Here is a 20724-nt window from a genome sequence, read left to right on the forward strand (position 1 = left end):
GCAACGGAGCATCAGGTACCAAGAGGATGCTACAAGTAGTCCCACAAATGGTTAAGTGTTCCCAGGACTCCATTTCTTTATCCCTCTGGCATTTTTCTGAGGAGATGTCAAGGGGGAAAGGACTGATCTCCCTAATTGCAATATAGCAAAGCACGTGCTCAATCTCGTGCAGAATCAACCCTGTAAATTATCTCATCAGACCCTCGCCGCACTGCCACTTGTCCTTTCTTCCCACAAAACCTCTCTGGGGCTTCTTCCACACAGCCAGCCTGTCCTACCAGGTACCAAACCCCCTCACTGAGCTGCTCGGCAGAGCCGCTGCCTTTTGGATCCCTGCAAACTGGTCACAGCTGGGCTACGGCTACCTGGGATCTGCCAGATCTTCTCAAGCCCTTGCCTGCTTAATGCCAGCTCTGGCCAGATGTTACCCTCTCTGGGGTTACGCTCTCTTACAAATGCTCTCTGACCCTGCTGTTCTTGTCCCATAAGATACCTTTGCTCATTTTATTTACACGAGCAGCTGCACTGACAGATTTTGGGGAGGATTTGGGGGATCTTGGTGATGAGCAGTCTGCAGCAGAGATCTGTCCACGAGACCACTGCAGCCACAGGAGGGTGTGTCTGTAAAACCTTCAGCATCTTCCTGTTAATTCCTTTGGTCTGGTTATAAAAATAATCTTTAAAAAATCAGTATTGCATAACGCTGTGCAACAGTCAAGCTGCTTATTCTTTGCACAGCTTCTTGGATCACACTGAAATAACATGCCTATGCTTTTGGGGCAGAGACCAGCACTTATTTTAAGAGGTGCTTTAGGATCAGGACAGTCACCACTAGCTCATCACATTTACTATTCAGGATTATTGGACCACAAGTGACCTTTCAGATTCTTAAGACTTGGATTACGAAGGGCTTTCTATACTAAGCCTAATGACTTAAATTATAGCCTTAGCATCCTGACAATCAGAACAGGACTATAAGCATTTTACTTTTTTCTATCCACAAAACAGCTTGGGCTGGATTTTTAATCCATTTCAAGGGTATGTCAAGCTGGTGCCCATCATAATGATCTAGCTGTGTTGCAAGAAAGATAAGATGACCTAGGTAAAGGTCATGTCTGAGAGAAATGGCAGGATTTTCTAGATAAGCCAGCTAAGACATCTGGCTGCCTTCCTCTGAGACAATTATTTTATCACTTCCAAATATTAAAAAATCACCCTGAAATGCTACAGCACATTTTAATCTGTGGGGCTGCAGTAGCAGGACACTTTGTCATTTTCAAATCTCTGCAGCAAAACAGTTTGTGGGACTGACAATTATCTTCCTGTAAATGGCTGAACTGGAAACACCTTTTAGCTCTCTCAGAAATTAAATACAAGTATCAGCAGCTTCTATGGCACCCGATACCAAGGCAGGCATGCTGTAGTTGCTGTTTTAAATCACTGTTCACACAGTTTGACATTACAGTGAAATTTGCTTCCTGTCTAAAACATCTGAAGCTCGTGTTCTCCATTACCTGTGCTCAGCTGCCCTTTGCCAGCTCCGACGCTGGAGCTCACAGAGCATCCTCCAAAGCGTTCCTGCAGACAATTCAAAACACCAGTGGCTTGCAGCTGTAGAGCAGTTCAAAAGTTTAATTTGACCATTAAAGCGATTTTATGAGGTATACAAGACCCACAGCCACAGCAACGATGCAAATAAAGGTTGACTGATATATTCTGCTGGCTGAAATGCCGTTCTATTAAAAATGAGGGAGAATATCAGAACGAGCGGAGCAGAAGTGCGTGCAAGACGTGCAGGTTGCAGAAGGACTGCATTTGTCACATTCCCTTCATTCTTCTCTGTGAGACGCAAACATCTGTAACACTCGTGTAGGAAACAGCATAACCTAAGACTCACCTGCCCTGCTTTTGTCTTGTGTAGGGACCTCCCAAAAAAACCCACCACAAACCAAACAAAACCGAACTGAGACATGCTGTCTGCTCTGCATTAACGGGGCGATTCAACAAGAGTCGGTATTTTCTCATTAAACAATGTCAAAGATGTACTCTTGATCCCTCTGTGGTCACTTTTCCCCCCCTCCCTTTGTCCAAAGACAGCTGAAATAATAAAAAAAGGATTTAGAAGACAAAGGGGGAACCCCTGTTTTTTTTAAGAGAGCCAGTGAATATTTTCTAGGACTGAACCAATCTCTGGAAATAATTGTCAAGTTCACTGTAGTTTTCCTTCCACATGCTGTGTTCTACAGTTGGCAGTCTTGGCTGTTCAAAATAAAAGTAATATGATAAAATAAAGTGCAGAGAGCCTATTTCATGCCATATTGCCGCACAGCTGATAATTTCTGAATGAGTTTTATTTAAACGTCACAGGCTCAGAATCCAGATAGCCTACCTGGCCTATTTTGAAATAAAAGTTAACTTTTGCATTTCCTAACTTTGCTGAGTTGAACTTTTCCATGTATCAGTTAAAATGAATTATAATCTGCTCAAGGGCTTGTACAGGAAGGAAAGAAGGATGCACTGTAGGAAAGAAGGATTCACAATGCAACCGTCTGCTCACTGCCGAGTTTCCATCTCTGAGATTAAACAGCCTATTAAAAGCACTGGAAATTAAAATTATCCAAAAGGTTTTCTTTTTTGATAATACAAACATCTGGCAATAGGCCGAGTTCTGATAGAGGCTTGTGCCCTACACAAACTGTGCAAGGAGACCATAACTTCTAAGAGCGGCATTTCACCGTGACCTTATCTTCACCCTGTTCACACTTCAAACCACTACAGCCAACTGTACGAAGGGGGGAAAGGGCTCGTTAGCAGCTCAGTAATTTAGCCAGCAAGTGTTCCTTTGTATGAAAGGACAGCCTACAGAACAATCCTCCTGAAGATCTGGAAACCTCAACCAAGGAGCAAGGGGAAGTAAAGGCCTGGACTGAATGGTGGAAAGCACTGACACAGTCATCCAAGTCATTTTAAAAGTGCTTAAATAATCTCTGCCTAATTCCTACAAGTCACACACAGTCTGGGATGAGGCTCAGACTGGCACCATCTCTTCCAAACGATAGCACGCTATACGGCCAGATGTAAGGTCTGAATTTGCTCGATGGAACATCTCCCCAGGGACAGGCTCATGGAGATGGAAATCTGAAGCCATCTTGAAGGAATCTGGCGTGAATTTTAAGGATAATGCAGTTCTTATGACTATGATATATCAAGGCCCTTAAATCCCCAATGCCTTCTGCTATCCTAGCTGAAGTGGCAAGCACCAGAAAGCACTTTTTCACCAAAAAAAAAAGCACAGTGGAAGCAGATTGTTGGGTGCATGGAAATGGTGTGCGTAAGGCTGAGGACCTACAAGGGAAGTGTGATGATCATCTGCTAATAAACGCTCCTGCTTATAACAGGCACTGAAAGCTCCCAGAAATGTTGGTAAGGGTTCCCAGGTAACAGCTGTACTGACCTGAAAGCATCACAGTCTATGAAGAGTTGACAGGTACAGGCAGAGTTGTGCAGTGGAACTAGAAATATGCATTGCCTTCAAGGATGCCACTGGAATGGGTGAGTTTGGCTTGGACGCAGCTGCAGATTCATCACAGACAGCTTCTCACGTTGAGCCTCATCAAGGAGGCGGACAAAGCACTAGGGCTCAAAGGAAAACTTGAGAATTACTATAATTTCAGATTAATTCTTTAACTGAAAGCAAAGCAGGTGTTTCTTTTGTGGGATGGGAAGCGACCTGCAGGGACGTGAGGTGGGGTGAACACAGATCCCACTTTAGGGGGTTGTTTCGAGTTCACTCCCCGTAACTTCAACAGCTTCTCCATTATCTTTTTTACTGCAATAAGCAGCAGAATGTGGCCAACGGGCTGCAGCTGTCCAGAGCGTTTACAGGCTGCGTTATATACACAGATACTCTGTATTTACATTATAGTAACATGATCATCATAAAAATGGAGCAGAAGTCCTTCCCAGGACTGAGATGTCACCAGTGCAGTGAACTGGTTTGATGCTGTTCCTGAGCACTCTTAAGACACTGGAATTTCAGCCAGATTTTGCCTGTTTTAACGCCAGAAGTTTGTACACAGGCCCTGCTTACAATCAGCCCTGGTATTTTCATCTGGTTTGGCCCTAAGCACTAACCACAAGTAAGAGTTCAGAGAAGCTCCATATTTATTCTTTCCGGCATATCAAAGTGCCCCATTAAACAAGGACAAAAGCTTTCCTTATGTAATAGGGATACTGTTTGTTATTTTTAACCTTATGGCAGCCAGGATTTGTGCCAGGTGGCATTTTGCCTTGACCGGGCAGCTTCAGGAGGTTACACTCCTGACTGTCATCCCTGCTCCTCTGGTATGTTTGATGCCCATATATGGTTTCTTGGCTGGCTGTCTATCTACTGGCATATATTGGTGACAGCTCACAGAAATACCACTTATTTAACAAGGTAAATTAGGGTGCTGGTCAGTCATTTCCAGGATCCTGCAAGAGCTTCTGCTTCTAATAAAGGGTACTGTCTTCGAGAAATCCATGAAGTCTATTTACACGTATCTATGCTACCAGAGAAACACTATCGCTGTAGCTTACGCTTTCAATACGCCAAAATAGCTTTAAAACACTTTGTTCAGTCAAATTAAACCCACAGAAAGCAGACAAATAACATGGTTGTAACTCACAGCATCCTGAGACTGAAAACGGGCAGCGAGGCCAAGGAAGGCATTAAGCTGTGGGCTGAGCATCCTCAGCAGCCTCACGTCTCAACACGCTCCATGGACAAACGCCGCGGCTCACTTGGCAAATTCCACAAGCAGCATCACCACACCGGATTCGGGCAATTTCATGGAGCTTAAGAAAGCCTGGCTGATACAAAGGATGCTGCCAAAGCCTGTTGTACCTCTTGGCCAGTACAGGGAAACACGGCGTCAACATTGTTCTTTGGGTCCAAAGGAGCTCAACAGCAAATGATGGTTTTCGCAGCGCCGTAGCTAGCTCCAGCTATTTATAAGCAAATGAGGGTGACAGATCCCGTGTCCCATGGCTTACAATTTTATAAAACATATGTGGGACCACAAGCAAACCTTCTTTAAAAAATCTGATTAACTAAAGCTAATGGGAAATGTAATTCCACCTTCCTACAGACAGAAGAGTAACCGGTACTCTTCAACTACGTGCTCGTAGCATTCATTGCTTGTTTGCTTCTAACACAATCCCCCTTCATTCAGTCTCCAGGCTGGAGGCACAGAGAGGTAGAATTTAAATTCTTCTGGCCATTTATATACATGTGGCATTTCTTGACCTTTAAGTATTTGATTTTGAAACCTATTTAACTTTTTGACGTAGGTGTTTTCGTGGGTTTTGTTGGGGAATGCCAAAAATTTTCTGCATGTATGGGAGGGAAAAAAAAAATCAATAAGAGCAACTGTATGACTGTTCTGTCTTTAACTGAAAGGCCCTCCCTCTGTGTCTGTAACACCAGTCAAAGTTTCTTAGTAGCACAAGCTTCTTATTCAGCTTTGTTTTGACAAAGAAAGATAAACCACTGTTTTGCTTTGCCCTTCCCCCACCATTTACTCATTAGTTTTATTTAGTTTGGTAATCTCTGCTCCTTGTAGGGAATCAAAAAATTAATTATTTTCAACTATATTAAGTTGTTATGTATGTTCTTATGAAGAATTTAAAATAGAATGTAATTATAAGTCACTGCTAAAATCAGCTTGTCCTGCAAAGACAAGGACATTTAATTGTGTCCTTGTATGACTGGAATTACTGTAAACAACTAATATTCCTATTTGCAGGAACAGAAATAACTAGCTCATTGAGCTGTACAGAAAGGAAGACATAAAAGGAAACCAAAGGCTAAACCAGAATAAGCCACTGGAAAGTTTTATGTCAACAAAACTGGATTTAAATTAAGTAACATCAATTCAGTATTTTGACTGCAAATGAATCAGAACATTAAAACATGTTTTAAAGGGAACATTTGTGATGAAACATCTACGACTAGTTCCTACAGCAAATGAATAGAAAGTCCTCACTTATTTCTTCTGAGTAGGATCAAACCCACCCAGCAGTTACTTCTCTAGCTTTAGCACTACTTTGTAGACCTAAATTTTGAAAATGAGAATAGCAGCAGAACTGCATGGAGAACACTGAATAAATGACTTATCAGTTACACACAATGGAAAATACAGCACTGATGACATAATTAGAGGTTGCATCATACCACACATGTGTGGAGCAAAATTAAGATTACACAGACAATTTCCATTCTTAATATTTTCTAATTTTCTAAGTGCTTGACTTTGCAAATTAAATCTCTTTTATGATTGTTTCTTCTGACACTGCTCTGCAGAAATGTGAGTAGATTTTAACATTCGTTACTTTGCCTTACTCAGCGGCAAAAAGCTTTAAAGAAAACAGAAACCAACAAAAATAACCAAGCTCCAACCAAAGAAGTGCATTTCTAAACTATCTGAAATGATGGGAGATGAGTCAAGAGCCACCTTGCTTTAAAATTAACGGAAACTCAGCAGAGGTATTCTCCAGTGACAAGAAATAAGGAAATAAACCACACATTGAATAACTACAACACATCCTTTCCAAGTAAGAACAAAGAATTCATTTACCCAGTAATTTTACAATGGTGGTAAATCAAAATTGTGGGCAGTCGTCGGAGAACCAAGAAGATACACAATCCATAGCAAGGATCAGACAAATTAAAGGGAACTTTTCACATTGTCAAATTTTGAGTAATTAGTACCTCCATTAGAAGCACAGTCCCAGCTTTAAGCAATTCTACATAATTAATGTTCCTTTATTTTGCCTAGAAGATCTGACTTCAGCATTCTCTTAGGATACGAATTCTTCCAGCCAGAGCTGCACAATACAGATTAACTCAACTAGAAGACAATTAGGGCAGGCAGATGAAGATGTAATTTGTCAGTCTGTACACACTGCTACTGCCAGCCTCGGATGCAATTTTTATTAACACAGTAGGACTGATTCAAATGGAGGCAGAGACACGATTTTGTCCTATCTGTATCCACATGACGGCCTAAGCTGCAAGTGATGCTGAGATTTGAAAATTCCATGTGACCAAATGACAAAACACAGTGAATGAAGTGCCAGATTGTATCTTCCTGTACAGCTCTGACCAGCTACAAGAATTCAGTAACTGATTACACACTTAATAATTTAAAAGACATCTTTTAAAATACACAAAGGAGGAAATCTTTCTATACTTACCCATCATGAAATATAAATCCTTAGATTAAAACGCCAGGAGGAGCAGGAAACAGCAGCTGGCCTGGTGGCTAGCACATGGAAAAGAGAATTTGATTGCCAGAGATCATATTGCCTTTGCACACTGTGCTGGGTAAGCTCTCTGGATCCTCACAATCTTGTCTTTAAAATGGGCCTAGCAGTACTTGTCTCTCAAAAAATGTATTTTTTTTTGCATTTCGTGGGTGATTTGAAGATGCTTTGTTTGCCAACCAGCTGAAGATTCTTTAAGAAAAGGGACAAACTAAAAAAGCGAAATGCAATTAAGTGCCCTTTCCTATTTGCACTACAACTTCAAGACAACACTGAAAATATTTCATATTGAGCCTTGAAACTTAGGACATATCCAGTCACAATGGAAGGCAGACGTTTACAAGCCTTTTACCCAATTTTGAGACACCACAGACCACTGAAGGGTACCACACACACAGAGACACGTGGCAGAAAATATACTTTGCTCTCTCTACAGACACAATCATAGTGACAATTACCTTAGTTTTTAGCTTCTAAATTTTCAATAACTGCAAGAATCAGAAGCCAAAGACTTCCCACAGTAATAAGTGGCACTGAAGGAAAAGCTGGAACTGCAGCTGAGGAAGAGGAGAGCAGAGTAGGACCTTACTCACAGAGGTCTATTCCTCCACTGCTGAGAGGCTCTAACTGTTCTTTTACAAATGCTTTTGTTCCCATGGACTCCAGATTGGCAGGCCTTTGGTGCTTTTTATATTTATTGATATAAAAAGAAATATGACATTCTTGATCTACAAAGCCCCTCTTCCCACAGATCCGTCAATATTTATACATGGTCAGAACCAAAGTCCAAAACCGGCAAATCTTGCCAAATCTATCAAAATTACAAAAGGTTCATGACTTTTTGACTGGATCTTACCATCACAATCTTCTTTACAAATCTCTTCCAAAATATGGTTGCAACATGCTTGTGCTTCTAAGCTACAAGGTATATTACGTGCACAATGAGGACCCATGTTTCTGTGTGACAGAAAAATCAAAAGCGGCGATTTTCAAATATCCTAAGAGAGAACACAAATTCTTCTCCAACACCTAAAATGCAATCATGAAGGTGCAAAACGACTCTTTGAAAACCTCATCCCTGAGAAATCCCAGTTTTTCCTGATGGAAAAAAATAAAAGCATCGGCTTCTGCCTGCAGTGACAGTAGTTTTCCCAGCTGCACAATCTCAGACATAACCAGATTTACGAGCTCACTAAATGTCAGTATCACTTCTTTTTATTACAGAACCTTTTCACTGATTTTTACACTGGAACATCAGTTTTATATAAGCTTTGGGGCTCAGCAAGGCTTGGACACTGCATCCCTCCTGTGCAGCCCCCATCCAGCCCCAGGAACGGGAGGAGCGCCCGAGCTGCTGACGAAGCACCGGCAGCTCATCTGCCGCCGAGTTCTGCTCACCCTGGCGTTAAACCCCTTCATAGCTATCGTGTTAGGGCAGGACATGCCGGTCTCCAGTCTCCTTTTGGCTGAAAACATCATCTTCGAGAAGCCAGAACGCAGAAGTTATTTGTTACTAGCAATATATTTTATACTTTTAAAGATTTGTAGTAATCCCTGACTGTGAAGGCTGTCAAATCCACTCAGAGGCTCCTTATTGAAAAATAAGGCCTGCATATCCAGAGATTCTCCCCTCCACCACCCATCCAAATTAAAGACGTAATTCCCAAAGACAGCCACTCTTCTAAAACACTACACATTTCATATAGCTGTTATTAATAAAGTATGAACAACGTTTGCAGAAACATTAAAGAATCAGGTCAAGAACGCTGTCTGGATACAAGTGTCATTAAATAGGCCAATCATCCAACTTTTGAGTAATTAATGTCCTTGGATTTTACTTGAAAGCCTCATTTTCAGCCTGTTCATAGGAGACAAATGTCCCACGTCAAAGTGAGTGAACTCTTTTGGATGCCAATCACAAGAGGAACATGAAAATGCAATATTGGCAGGCTAGAAACAAAATGATGCAGCACAGCAGTTCTCATCGTAGGGTCAGACGATTTCACTACATACAGTCAGAGGATTTGGCCCGTTCCTATCTGTGCCTCATCTGAATATCTAAACAACCGCCACAACGCATTTCAAAACTCTAAAATATAAAAGGAAAACTAACAAAGCTGATGGTATCTCCAGATCACCGTGTGAAGTACTAATAAGCAACTGTGTTATACAACCCCTGTTCAACAGACTGAAAATGATCCTTCCCAAATCCAAATGACATACTTCTAAAGCTGAAAGTGATAGATCACAGCTGGCTGAGCAAGCACTGAACTGTACACTCATTTTAAAAGCTGCCATTGTAAAAGACCCTCCAGGCTTTCTGTTGGTTCCTTTGCTCTTCTTATTAGGAACTGCAAAGCTCCTCTTATTTAACAGTTAATTACAGGAGGAGGTGGAGAAAAATTAACAAGAGAGAGTTTATTTTTCTAAAGATATGCAGCATGTCTACGGACCAAATATGCTATTTTTATTTCATCACTGCAAAACATGACAAATATTTGCAATTGGAAAAAAAATATGAGTACAAAATCCGAACATTTGGTATTAGGATTCTTATTAGAAAATCTGCCTTTACAACTAATTTACAGTCTCTGCATACAAGATTGCACCCTTCTTTCCACCAGACAGCTGTTAAGACACAAAAGTACTCTCAGGACAGCAGCTGCAGAACTTGACGTATGCGCTCACACTTCTCCAACAGGTTTGGGTCTTCTGCATTGGAACCATCAAATTCCTTCATAAAAGCTTCGGCTTTCTGCACAGTTAGGTCTCGCGCACCTCCTTGAAGCCCTTGCAGATAATCCAGTAAAATGGTGAAATACTTGTCTGGAACCTTTTAAGAAGAAAACAAGCAAGGAAAAATACCTGCTTTATTCCCTTCTCTCTCAATACTCATTCACAACCACATCACAATACTCATTCACAGCCATGGCAAACCATCACCTGGGAGATAACGAGGAGAACCGCGTGGGCTTTTGCACCTGGCAATGCCCACCTCTGAGCAGAAGCATTTCTTGCCGAGGCTCAAGCTGCCGGGAGGGATGGGCCATGGTGAGAGGACTGTCATGTGCTCAGATGGGCAAAGCATCTGTGAGGAAATTCTAAGCAGATGTGGAAATGCTGATCAGCAGATGCAGACACTCCCTGACAGCGAGCTCAAGGCTGTGAGGGTTGTTGGAAGAAAAAAACCACGCTAGCCAAATCCTACTTTTGGAAACACGTATGAAAGCCTCAATAAATCCAGTAAGAACTGCATGCATATATCTGAGGAAAGCATTTTGGTGGAGTTACCCTCGCCCTTACCCAAAACTATTTGTTTGCTGAGATGAGATACCACCCACCATCAGGCACTTTGATAGAATGCTTATACAAAGGAAGAGAACTTCATTTGGAAAACAAATAGAATTCAGACATATGGAAATAATTTTTAAATCACGCTGACTAAAACTGATAGGCTCTGCTAACACGTCTAACATTAAAAGCAGTTTAGTCATCCACAGTTGCATTACCCCCATTTCACTCCCTTTCTAATTAACTAGTCATAAGCTAAAATTTAACTATCTGGTACAACATACAATTTAAATTATCATTATGTTAAACAATCTTGGCAATAACTTAGCAAAGACTTCTGAATCATTTATTCAGTATTCCAAACCAATGCATTTCTAAAAGCATTAGGTGAACAGATCTACGCTGAAGCATATCTTAACTTCATGTCGCGTATCTGCGGAATCGGTTTCAGCCAATAAGAGCACGTTTTTGTCATGAATCGGGAGATGTTAAAATGACCTAATCTTGCAAATATTTTTCTACTTTACACATATAACTTTAAAAGGCACAGTCGACGTGAGTCAAGTTAAACACATACGTAAGTATTTAAAGGATTGGAGACTAATTATTTGAGGGCTGTTTCAATTCTGCCAAGTATCAACATTTCAGAGAAGACAGAGCTTCAACAGATACTTAATTTACAACTTATTTCTCCATTGACATTTGGCATCATAACTTTGATCACTAAAATTTCTATTACTCCAAAAGGAAAGGAAGAAAGAATATTCTGACACTGCCTTCACCAATCAGGGATATTACAAAGTAATAAATCAAAACTGAAGTCTGCATTCAGCCTCATAACTTACACACTATGGAAAACCTTCTTATTTTTCACACAAACACTCCTGAGTTAAAGAAACATTGCTGATACAAAAAAAATATTAATTGTACAGCGACCAACACTGAAATGGGTGATTTATGAAGTGTTGCTACAATATACGAATCAAACACACTGAAATATAATGAAAAATGTTCATATTTTTGAAACCTTTTTACTCCCAATAAACTGGTACTAATAACAGATAAAAACATTCAGACATAAACAATTTCAGAATGATAGAGCTCCTTTAATGCAGATGCTCAGTACTAAGCTTTTACATAATTTACATGTCTTGTTCTCTGACTCCGCGGTATAGTGATATCTCACTCTGTGGAATTACAGTTGTTATTATTGTATCATTTAGGCAAAGTGTTGGACAGGGCAATTAAAAACCCACTCTAAACTCAGAAATACTAAGTGCGCAGACAGACATGTGGCTGCCTGAAGCCTAGAAAACAATTTAGCATTTGGCCTTAAGGGTAAGTGCTGAAGTGTTCAAAAAGTCTGATTATTTTCTTAACACAACTATCAGGTTTATTTCAGCAAGAGCTTACAAGATAATGTCATATTTCCTCCTAACTTACATATACAATAGAGCCACAGTAAGGACTGGAACACAGAAAGCGCCAGCAAAAAAGTTAAGGAAATGCAAATTTTAATTCTTCAAATACAGTAGTACAAAAGCTGAAAAGTCAGGGACTCTTGGTGAGCTTTCAGAAGAAGGAACCCAATCCTTCTCCTAAGATCCGCCTTTGGGCTGGCTTGAAAGGGGATATCAAGATCTCCCACCACGGCTCTGGCAAGTGGAAGTGATGCTTATGAGATGCTATTGTTATTCTTTTGTTAAACCGTTTTGAACTTTTTTCTTGCTTCTTTTTCTCTCTCACACACTAACCGTGTCTCTGCCCTAACCAGCTGATACGCACTGGAGCTAATACAGAAATATCCCAAAGTGAAACAATTACTGGCATCAGGAAAAGGGGGGAAACACTACGCAGCAGGAGCCAGAAAAGACCAGTTCTCACTGTCAGATTATACTGTGTAACTCCGGAGTTTTCAGACTTCTAGACATGCCCATGTATTTTGCAAAGCAAATACAGCTCTCTGCACCGAGAACTCCAGCTTACTGCCACCAAGCCTGCTTTTCTCAGTTACCTTCTGAGCACGCTTCAGAAACCCCTCCAGGGCTTGGCGCTCCCGGAGCTGCAGACAGTCGATTGCGTTACCTTCCAAAAACGCTGCGTCAGGTCACAAGGACCAACAAATGAGCTAAATGAGTGTTTACCTTACGTTGGACCCTGCAGAAGCAGGCACGCTGGGGGTACACGGGCTCGCTTTGGCAGCTGGCGGCCAACCACCAGATGGCTTTTAAAGGGACTTAAAAATCCCCTTGTGTTGCAAAAACCTCAACTTATTCCTCAGGGAAAGGGGCCTGTGAGTAGAGGAAATCCAGCTGACTCCTTTGCATGGCTTTTCAGTTGGCATCCCAGTGACACCAGGAGATCAAAGATGTGGCTTAGGAAGGAAAGAAACTCATGTCTCCTTTTGTGTTTCAGTCATGCTTGGATATCCAACAGATTTTATTCTGTCATAGAAAGGAAGTTGAATTTGGGTATTTAAAAAATATTCAAAAGAAGCTGCTCTGCCCTCCCCAGAGTCCTGATGAAGAAAGAGACTTCCTCATACGCTTAATTATAAGCACTTGAACAGTTCTACTGATGTCACTGAATCTGGATGCAGATGTTACTCATTACTTAGAGCTCATATTCAATGCATCTCTGAAAAATAAACTACAAAATATATGAATTTAAAGAAATCAGAGCACTTTCATCAGATTTTTTTTTAAAAAGGAAGTTTAATTTCAGTGTTGAGGAGTAAGGAGTTAAGCTGTGTTTTGACACATAAACCAAATGCTACTTACAGTTAATTATTTCCCAGTATATTTCAACACAACCCCAAAGTAAACAGGTAAAAAAGGAAAAACATGGTTCTGTCTGTGAAACAATTTCTAGGTAGGTTTAAAGAGCACACGTTGATTTTGAAAGGTTGATAAAGACCTTTAAAGGAGAAACTTTCAAACAACGTAGATACTTACAGTCAGATTTGTATTCTGCAATTAATCTTCTTAAAATATTAGGCTGTGTGAACATCTTTGCCTTTGTGAAACTCTGCTTTTAATTATTTGGCTCTCTTAAAGCATTTTTAATCATAAAGGTAACACCCTACATCAGGAGCTGGGCTTAAGAGCTGCTGAGTAATTTGGGTCAGGAAGATTGGTATGCTTAAATGCTGAAGTGCACACAAAAAATCAGCAAAAAACTAGCGGAATGTCACCTAAATGAATCAGTAAGTAAGGCACCGTGCAAACAGCGACATGTTTGCTCTATTACACAACAGAACAAATGACCTGAAACCCCCATTCAACACCATGATGGTCAGACACTTACTGGAAAACCAGTCTATGTTGTTTTTTAAATTATAAAATGAATGGATTTCAGTAATGAAGCAAGCTTAGCTTCGGGTTATACTTTACATTTCTTACAATCAACATCAGGTTTCACTTAGATTTTAATGAGAAAGCTATTTTAACATCTTGGCAATACGGAGCCAGAGATATCTGAAGCAATATGAGAATTGTTGTTTACAGTACTGGGTTCCACATTCAGAAATTCAAATTAAGGATATGACTCAAATTCTCAGTAAGCTCTAGATTTATATAAAACATGAATCTTCTCTATTTATACTTGATATATATCAAGTATAAAAATCCAGTACATACAGGAGAGTGATCACCAACAAAACAAAAAGATTAATTACAAGCAACTAAAACATCACAAGATTTCAGTTTAAAAAAAAAGTAATTAATTTATAAATCATTAAAAAAATATTAGAAAAGTGCATGGCTAGTCGTAGCAACTTTTGGTTAATACAGAACAGCTACAGGTAACGTATAAAACTTTATATCATAATTGTTTCGAGAAAAAGCAGTGTTAATACAAACCTTCTCTTTATCATACATGTGCAAGAGAAGCCAGGTCTGTCTTGTCTTTTGAAACTTCCACTTTTCTGGGTTTTCAGACCAGCTGTAGTAAATTAAAAAAAAAAAAAAAGATTCAATGCAATACTGTGTATTCAAAATATTCATTATCCATAAAATACTTCCTACAATGACTCCAAGTGACCTTGTACGCACAACGTGGAGTTTCGTGACGCTCTGTGACGGGGACACTGGCCCGCACTTTGACAGGACGGCTACCTGGCTTCCCTGTAAAATACTGAAACGATGACAGGAACGTGTCATGGCCAACAATATTATACGTTTTCATCAGGAAGCACCGATCTCTTGAAGCTGAAAATCAAGTCCCATTCCTCAGCTTTGACCAATATTTTAGGAGAGGTATCTGGGGAAGGTAGAGTGGACACGGAATCAAAGCTGTGTTTCAGAAAGTTAATTTTTCACAGAAAACTGAAATTCAAATGAAATGAAGCAGCCTCTAAAGGAGGAGAGACTCCTGCTGCTGCTGTCACCTCTGCAACGGCTGAAGCCCATCGCAGACTGTTCTGGGGCAGAGAAAATTCACTTTTAAGGAGCATATGTTCTAAGGCTTGGATTTGTCTAAAGGTGTGACTTAAATACTCAGGTTTACAAGATAGAGAAATGCTTTTTATTTCTCGCTCTCCCCAGGAATACCGATTCCAGTATTTAGTTCAAAACTTCAGGCTGCTTTGATATTGTTAAAAGCAAGCAGGTAAAACAAAACTAGTAACATCTGCAAATGTTCTTTTGACTGTTTATCAAACACATTTTAAATATGCAAAATCTTGGCTGAGTTAAAATGGTCCGTTTATGTACATCTTGAATATGATTTTAAAGCTGGTATATTCTGTTTTAGATGAAGAAAGAGACATTTATTTCTATAAACAAAGAAGCAAGCTAGCAAATCTCAATATAACATGAAGACTGATTTTTGAAAGTACATGCTTGAAAATTAGCGTTTTAATATGTATAAAAGTTGTCCGTACGCTGAGATATCAGTTAAAGATCCAAAAGAAAATATATGAGGAGAAAAAACCAGAAGATTTTACTCTTTATTTTATTTTTCTCTAAAGACAAACAAGCCTCCAGAGGGTAGCGTGCAAGATGTCTTTAATGTTCCAGCTTGTTTTACACAGCAACAGAGAGCACAGAAATCAATTGAAAAGCCAGCTGGGTATGAGAATTAGTATTGTTTAAACACTGTCAAGTCTAATAAAGCAAAAGAGTTCTCATATTTGGTGAATGCTGCACCAGCAAATACATTGTTCAGTCAATTCAATGAAAGAGAAAAAACCAAGACCACAAATTTGTACAGAAGGGTTTCACGGAAGTCTCTGCAGAAAACTGAAAGGAAAATAAAATACTGTCTTGACTTTTAAATTCAGGATAGAGAAAAAAGCAACAACAACCCATTAGGGTTATCACTAGCTAAAATCAATAAAAATGCCTATAGGCAATATATAAGGTCAAAATCAAACAAGAGTAAAGCAGGAAGGACAGACAAAACTAATAACCACAATATATCACATTTTACATGCTCAAATTAAATCCACAAATGAAATGTCTTAGAGGTCTCTTTTGGGACATTGTCAAAAGATAAGCAAAAGTTGGCCAAACAAATATTGCATGGGTGCAGGAGCCCAAAAGCTGACTGCCACAAGTTACAGAATCAAATTGAAAAAAACACCCGACTTATTATGGGGAAACCAGCCTTCTCCTATCAGCATCAACCTAGAAACCAAAGAACTTGCCAAATAAAGACCGTTCAACTCTTGGTATCACTTGCTTTCTCAGCAAAGTGCCCAATCGGACAGCTATGGGCAATGTCAGAATTACGCCAGCTCTAACGCAAGGAGCTGACAGGGATGAAGTTTGTGGGACAAGCTCCTTGCTCCCTTGTACCCAATTCCTCTGCCTGGCAGGCAGCTGTCGTAGCTCTGAACTGAGAAACTGGAACTTGTGCAGGAAGCGACTTAACTTCTAGAAGTCCGTAAAGAAAAAAAGGACAATGATGGTGTCTGATGTTAAAAGAAACCTGTTCTCTTATGAGGTTCACCCTTCCGAACAATTACATGGCGGATGTTGTAAGAAATCCTGTCCACTGGCACAGCACGAAGAAGGTGGTAAGTTTAAAATTCTTTTTCACGTTAACTAAGCCTGGAAACAGTTTACATTATAACCTCTCCAAGGTGACAAGAACAAGATGAATGACAGGTCTGTGACTGCGTCCTGTGAAAACAGCCCCTCTTCTAATGAAAACCTTTACCACATTTTTAGTTTTTTAAACTGCACTTTGTATTTATACATTTGCAATTACATTCATCGGTTAGACACACCATGCAGTACTCTGAATATTTTATTCTCTGCTAATTTTGTTTCCATCACCTGAGTACCATTAGGCATTAACTTGAAAAATACAGCCTGATTTCACTAATTTCCTATAAAGCTGTAGGATGTTAAGTATCTTTACTACCTAGTTTATAAACAACTGAGACCAACAAATGAGTGCACTCTAAGGTTAATTGCTCTTATTAGCCTGTTACCAAAACCATATGCTCTCTTCCACATGTTAAGGCAAACCATTATACTCCTGCACCTAAGATACCACACTGATTTTCACTCTAGTGAATTCTCTTGTAGAAACAAACACCTCAGTCAGTCTTCCTGAAAGGTTTCACTCTATACACCCATGATAATTCACATAAACAACAAATACTTTAACATTATCAACTGCACGATGTTTGTGCCCATTGTGGCATCGCAGCCTCACAAACCGCTTCTTTTTGGTTTGCTCTGACCTACGAGAACCAACTTCTAAAAGAGTATGGTAAAAAAAAAGTACAATTTTCCTTAACAGACTACGAGTGTAATCATTTTTTCAGAAAATGCTCCCAAGTTTTTAACTGGTACTCTGTCCATGGTTGCACCGATTCCTGTTTCTCCTCCTTCAGGAAAATGCTGCTTCTCTTGACCTTAACTCTCATCAACTCTGGGCAAAACGCTCACGATAACGAGTGCACAATCTGCAAGACAGATAACGTGGCAGTTGCTCTCTGTAATTGGACCCCCAACAGTTATTAAAAGTTTTCCACTGATTGCTATGACTATGACAGCTTTCTTCCTACTCCTACAACAGCCTTAAAACCTACAGAAAGTATCACTCTGTGACAAAGTGAGAGGAATATCTCCTTTTATCAGAATGACTTAATTAGTGCATTTTTAGAAATGCTCCACTTTCAAACTCTAAAAGTTAAAGCTTTGTAACACAAAAGAGGACTCATTTGGCTGTTTAGATGCAGATAAACTTCCTTGACATACTACAGTGGTACAAAAGGCTTTTCCTTTGAGTAATTAAATATACAGAGTAAGACTGACTACATTATAGTTTAAAAAAACCACTTTTCATAATCACAACCTCTTTCACAGTTTGAATTAATGTGCTAGCCTTTAGAAGTATCTGTGTCCAGATCTAACATAAACTGTGGAATTGGATTAAAAATATACATGTGTAAAACAAGTATTTTTCCAGTATTACTCAGGCTAATTTTCAATATATTGTACAAACACTAATTGCCTTCCTCACACAGTTAATGTTTGAATCTTACTTATGAGCTCCAGCTCACTGAAAAAACACATTGGTTGACTTTAGTTAAAGAGAACTTTTATGTTTGTGCAAATGATCTTTCTAAATGGCTTTGAAATTGAAGATACAGAGGAAATGAATCAAATAAATCAAAGCAGCTTAGGGAATTTTACATTCAGGCTTTTGGTTTTTAGCATGAGAGTCTCATGTAGAAAATCTACACAAGATTCTCACCGGTTTGTCTCATACACAACTTTTAGTCTCAACATTAATCTCAAACAAATCTGTTCCCAACACATGGGAATAAGGAGGCAAACAGAAGACAACGGGTAGCGTGCATGGCAGAGCACACTCTGGGATGTCCTCGTAAAAAAAAAAAGAGGGGGAAAGGAAAGTAGTCAAATTGGTTCCAGAAACACAGTAAGAGAAAAACATTATTGTTACAAATTGGATTCAGGAAGACAACACAATGCATCTGCTTAGACTGTTGGCCAGGACAAAACGCTACAAAACCATCACAACCATTAAATAATCTCCTACGTGGAGAGGAGCACTGTGCTGAGAACCAACCGTTTCACACATCCAACTTGAAAAGACGGCTAGGTAGGAGACAAGTCTCGAGAAACCAGGCAGACAGACAGACAGACAGACATGCGGCTGCTGATAACCTTCCAGAAGACACAAGAGCACCGCTGCATTCCCAGTGCAAGGACACCCAGACCCATCTACATCTACTGCTCCAATTTTGTGCCACTGATGGTCCAGCCCCTCTCAGATACACCTTGCAGCCCAGATATCTATCCAAGGTAAAGCAGACTGCCACCAAATTTAGATTTTTCCTGCATACAGCCCAGGCTTAGCATCAGGGAGTTAATTTGAGGGGTTTCTCCAGCCCTAAGGACCGGGCCAGAGTGCAGCCTGCTCCTGCTCTCCTGTGATTTACCCATGCGGACCCTTCTGTCTTACTCTCTCAAGCTTCACTGAGTCTCAAAGGAGGGCCAGAGCGATAGGTCTGGTCCATTACACCACATTCAAGACTACATTGAAAAGCACTATTGAAAATGTTAAAAGCAGCATAGTACAACACTACACAAAAATTGTCACATTCTTCCCACCTCATTTATCTGGGTACACCTCTGTTTCAGCCCACTCTGTTATTCATCACCCTGAGACCCGTCTTTAGGGATCGCCCGTGTTCTTCTATGAGACCCCAAAGGAAGGCTGAACAGAAGTTACAGCACATGATTAAGGCTTGCAGGAATCCAGTTAAGCACTTTATTCCCCAAGAGCTCTGCAAATGGTGCAAAAAGTCCCATTTCTGCGCTCACTGCCCTACCTGTAAAATGTGGGTAACAGGTGCTTCCTCAATAAACAACAACCATACCCTAAAAAACTCCCTTCCCTTGCTGAAATGCTTGGCACTCAAGTGCTTTCCTGCACTATTTCACAACGCAAGGCACACGACAGCAGTGACTTTAAAACGCCGTGCACTTATATTTAAGGCAAGTTCAGTGCCCTTATAAAGCCTGAGTTTGGAAACTCTGAATATCATTTTCCAGTCAGCTGGGCAGCGAGTGTGACGCCACAGACGGCTATCAGGTGAGCAGGGGAAGGCAGCACCTCGGAGAGGCTCCTGGAACCCCTGGAAGCAGCAGAGAGAGAACAGAAACTGGGCATAAGCTTGTTCTTGTGGGAGAAGAGTCATTTTAGGGATGGAAGTTTTATACGGATATATTAAAAAATATATGGACGTGGATGGAAGTTTTATATATGCCCTACGGTGCATATAGTGAAGCAGGAATAATAATTTTTTGACCAGTTATAACACATACAATTATTTAAAGGGAAATATAAACGTGCTTATTTTTATGGGGCTCTTCAGAATTTCTTCTATTGCTCTCAAGGGCATATAAGACGAATTTACATTAAAAAAAATAGGGTTTGAATGTCTGTCAACACCTGGATGCCCAGAAAACCGGCTTGCAGCATGCTTCAGTGCTCAGTGCAAGATAAGAGGAAATCTCATTTCAAGTGCCTGTGATGGTGATTTTCCTCATTTGAAAAAAACCTCAAAATTTAAATTCGAAACAGTTTTTTAAAAACTTGACCAGAATGACTGCAGTTAAAATCTTAGGCACAGTAATCTGTGGCAGGACTCAAGACACAGATGTAAGAAGAGAGTAATTGCCTTTATTTTTAACTGTGTTTTTCTCACATTATGGATGACTCTGATTATCTCCCAACTCCAATTTCTGGAGAAAGTTAATGTATTTATACTGATATTGTCAAATCCAGTTTGGAAGCTAATTGAATTATAACTCAGATAAAGGTTTTCCTTATTTTCCTGGGAAAGAAGAAGAGATGCTAATGGAGCTCTTTTGCCAGAAGAAAACTTTCTAAAATTGTCCACGGATTTTAGAACCAGTGCCACATTTTTGGTTGAAAATCCTGGCACCATTTCTCAATCTGTGGTTTAAAAACAATTTTTAATATATTCTTCCATCTGGTTTAGACACAGCATAATGACTGAAGACTTGTGAAAAGGCGAGGGGAGGAAGCTTTTTTTCTCTTTTTCTTTTTTCATGCAGGAAGGAATAAACATTGGTGTCCCATTTTGGTCCTGATGTCCAATATAAGGACAGATTGTAT

General features: G+C 40.0%; 1 protein-coding gene across 1 annotated transcript in view; it reads right to left on the minus strand.

The window, feature by feature from the left end:
• Positions 1–9955: 9955 nt before the first annotated feature.
• LOC104270695 (chromosome unknown open reading frame, human C7orf50) overlaps positions 9956–20724 on the minus strand; it is a gene marked incomplete at its 5' end in the record, with an annotated part of 28570 nt that continues 17801 nt past the window's right edge. The window contains 2 exons of the mRNA XM_009865127.1: positions 9956–10138; positions 14457–14538. Coding sequence (XP_009863429.1) covers positions 9956–10138; positions 14457–14538 — 265 coding nt within the window. The remainder of the gene's footprint in view (positions 10139–14456; positions 14539–20724) is intronic.

Source organism: Apaloderma vittatum, unplaced genomic scaffold (assembly GCF_000703405.1).
Source record: "Apaloderma vittatum isolate BGI_N311 unplaced genomic scaffold, ASM70340v1 scaffold30442, whole genome shotgun sequence".
NCBI lineage: Eukaryota > Metazoa > Chordata > Aves > Trogoniformes > Trogonidae > Apaloderma > Apaloderma vittatum.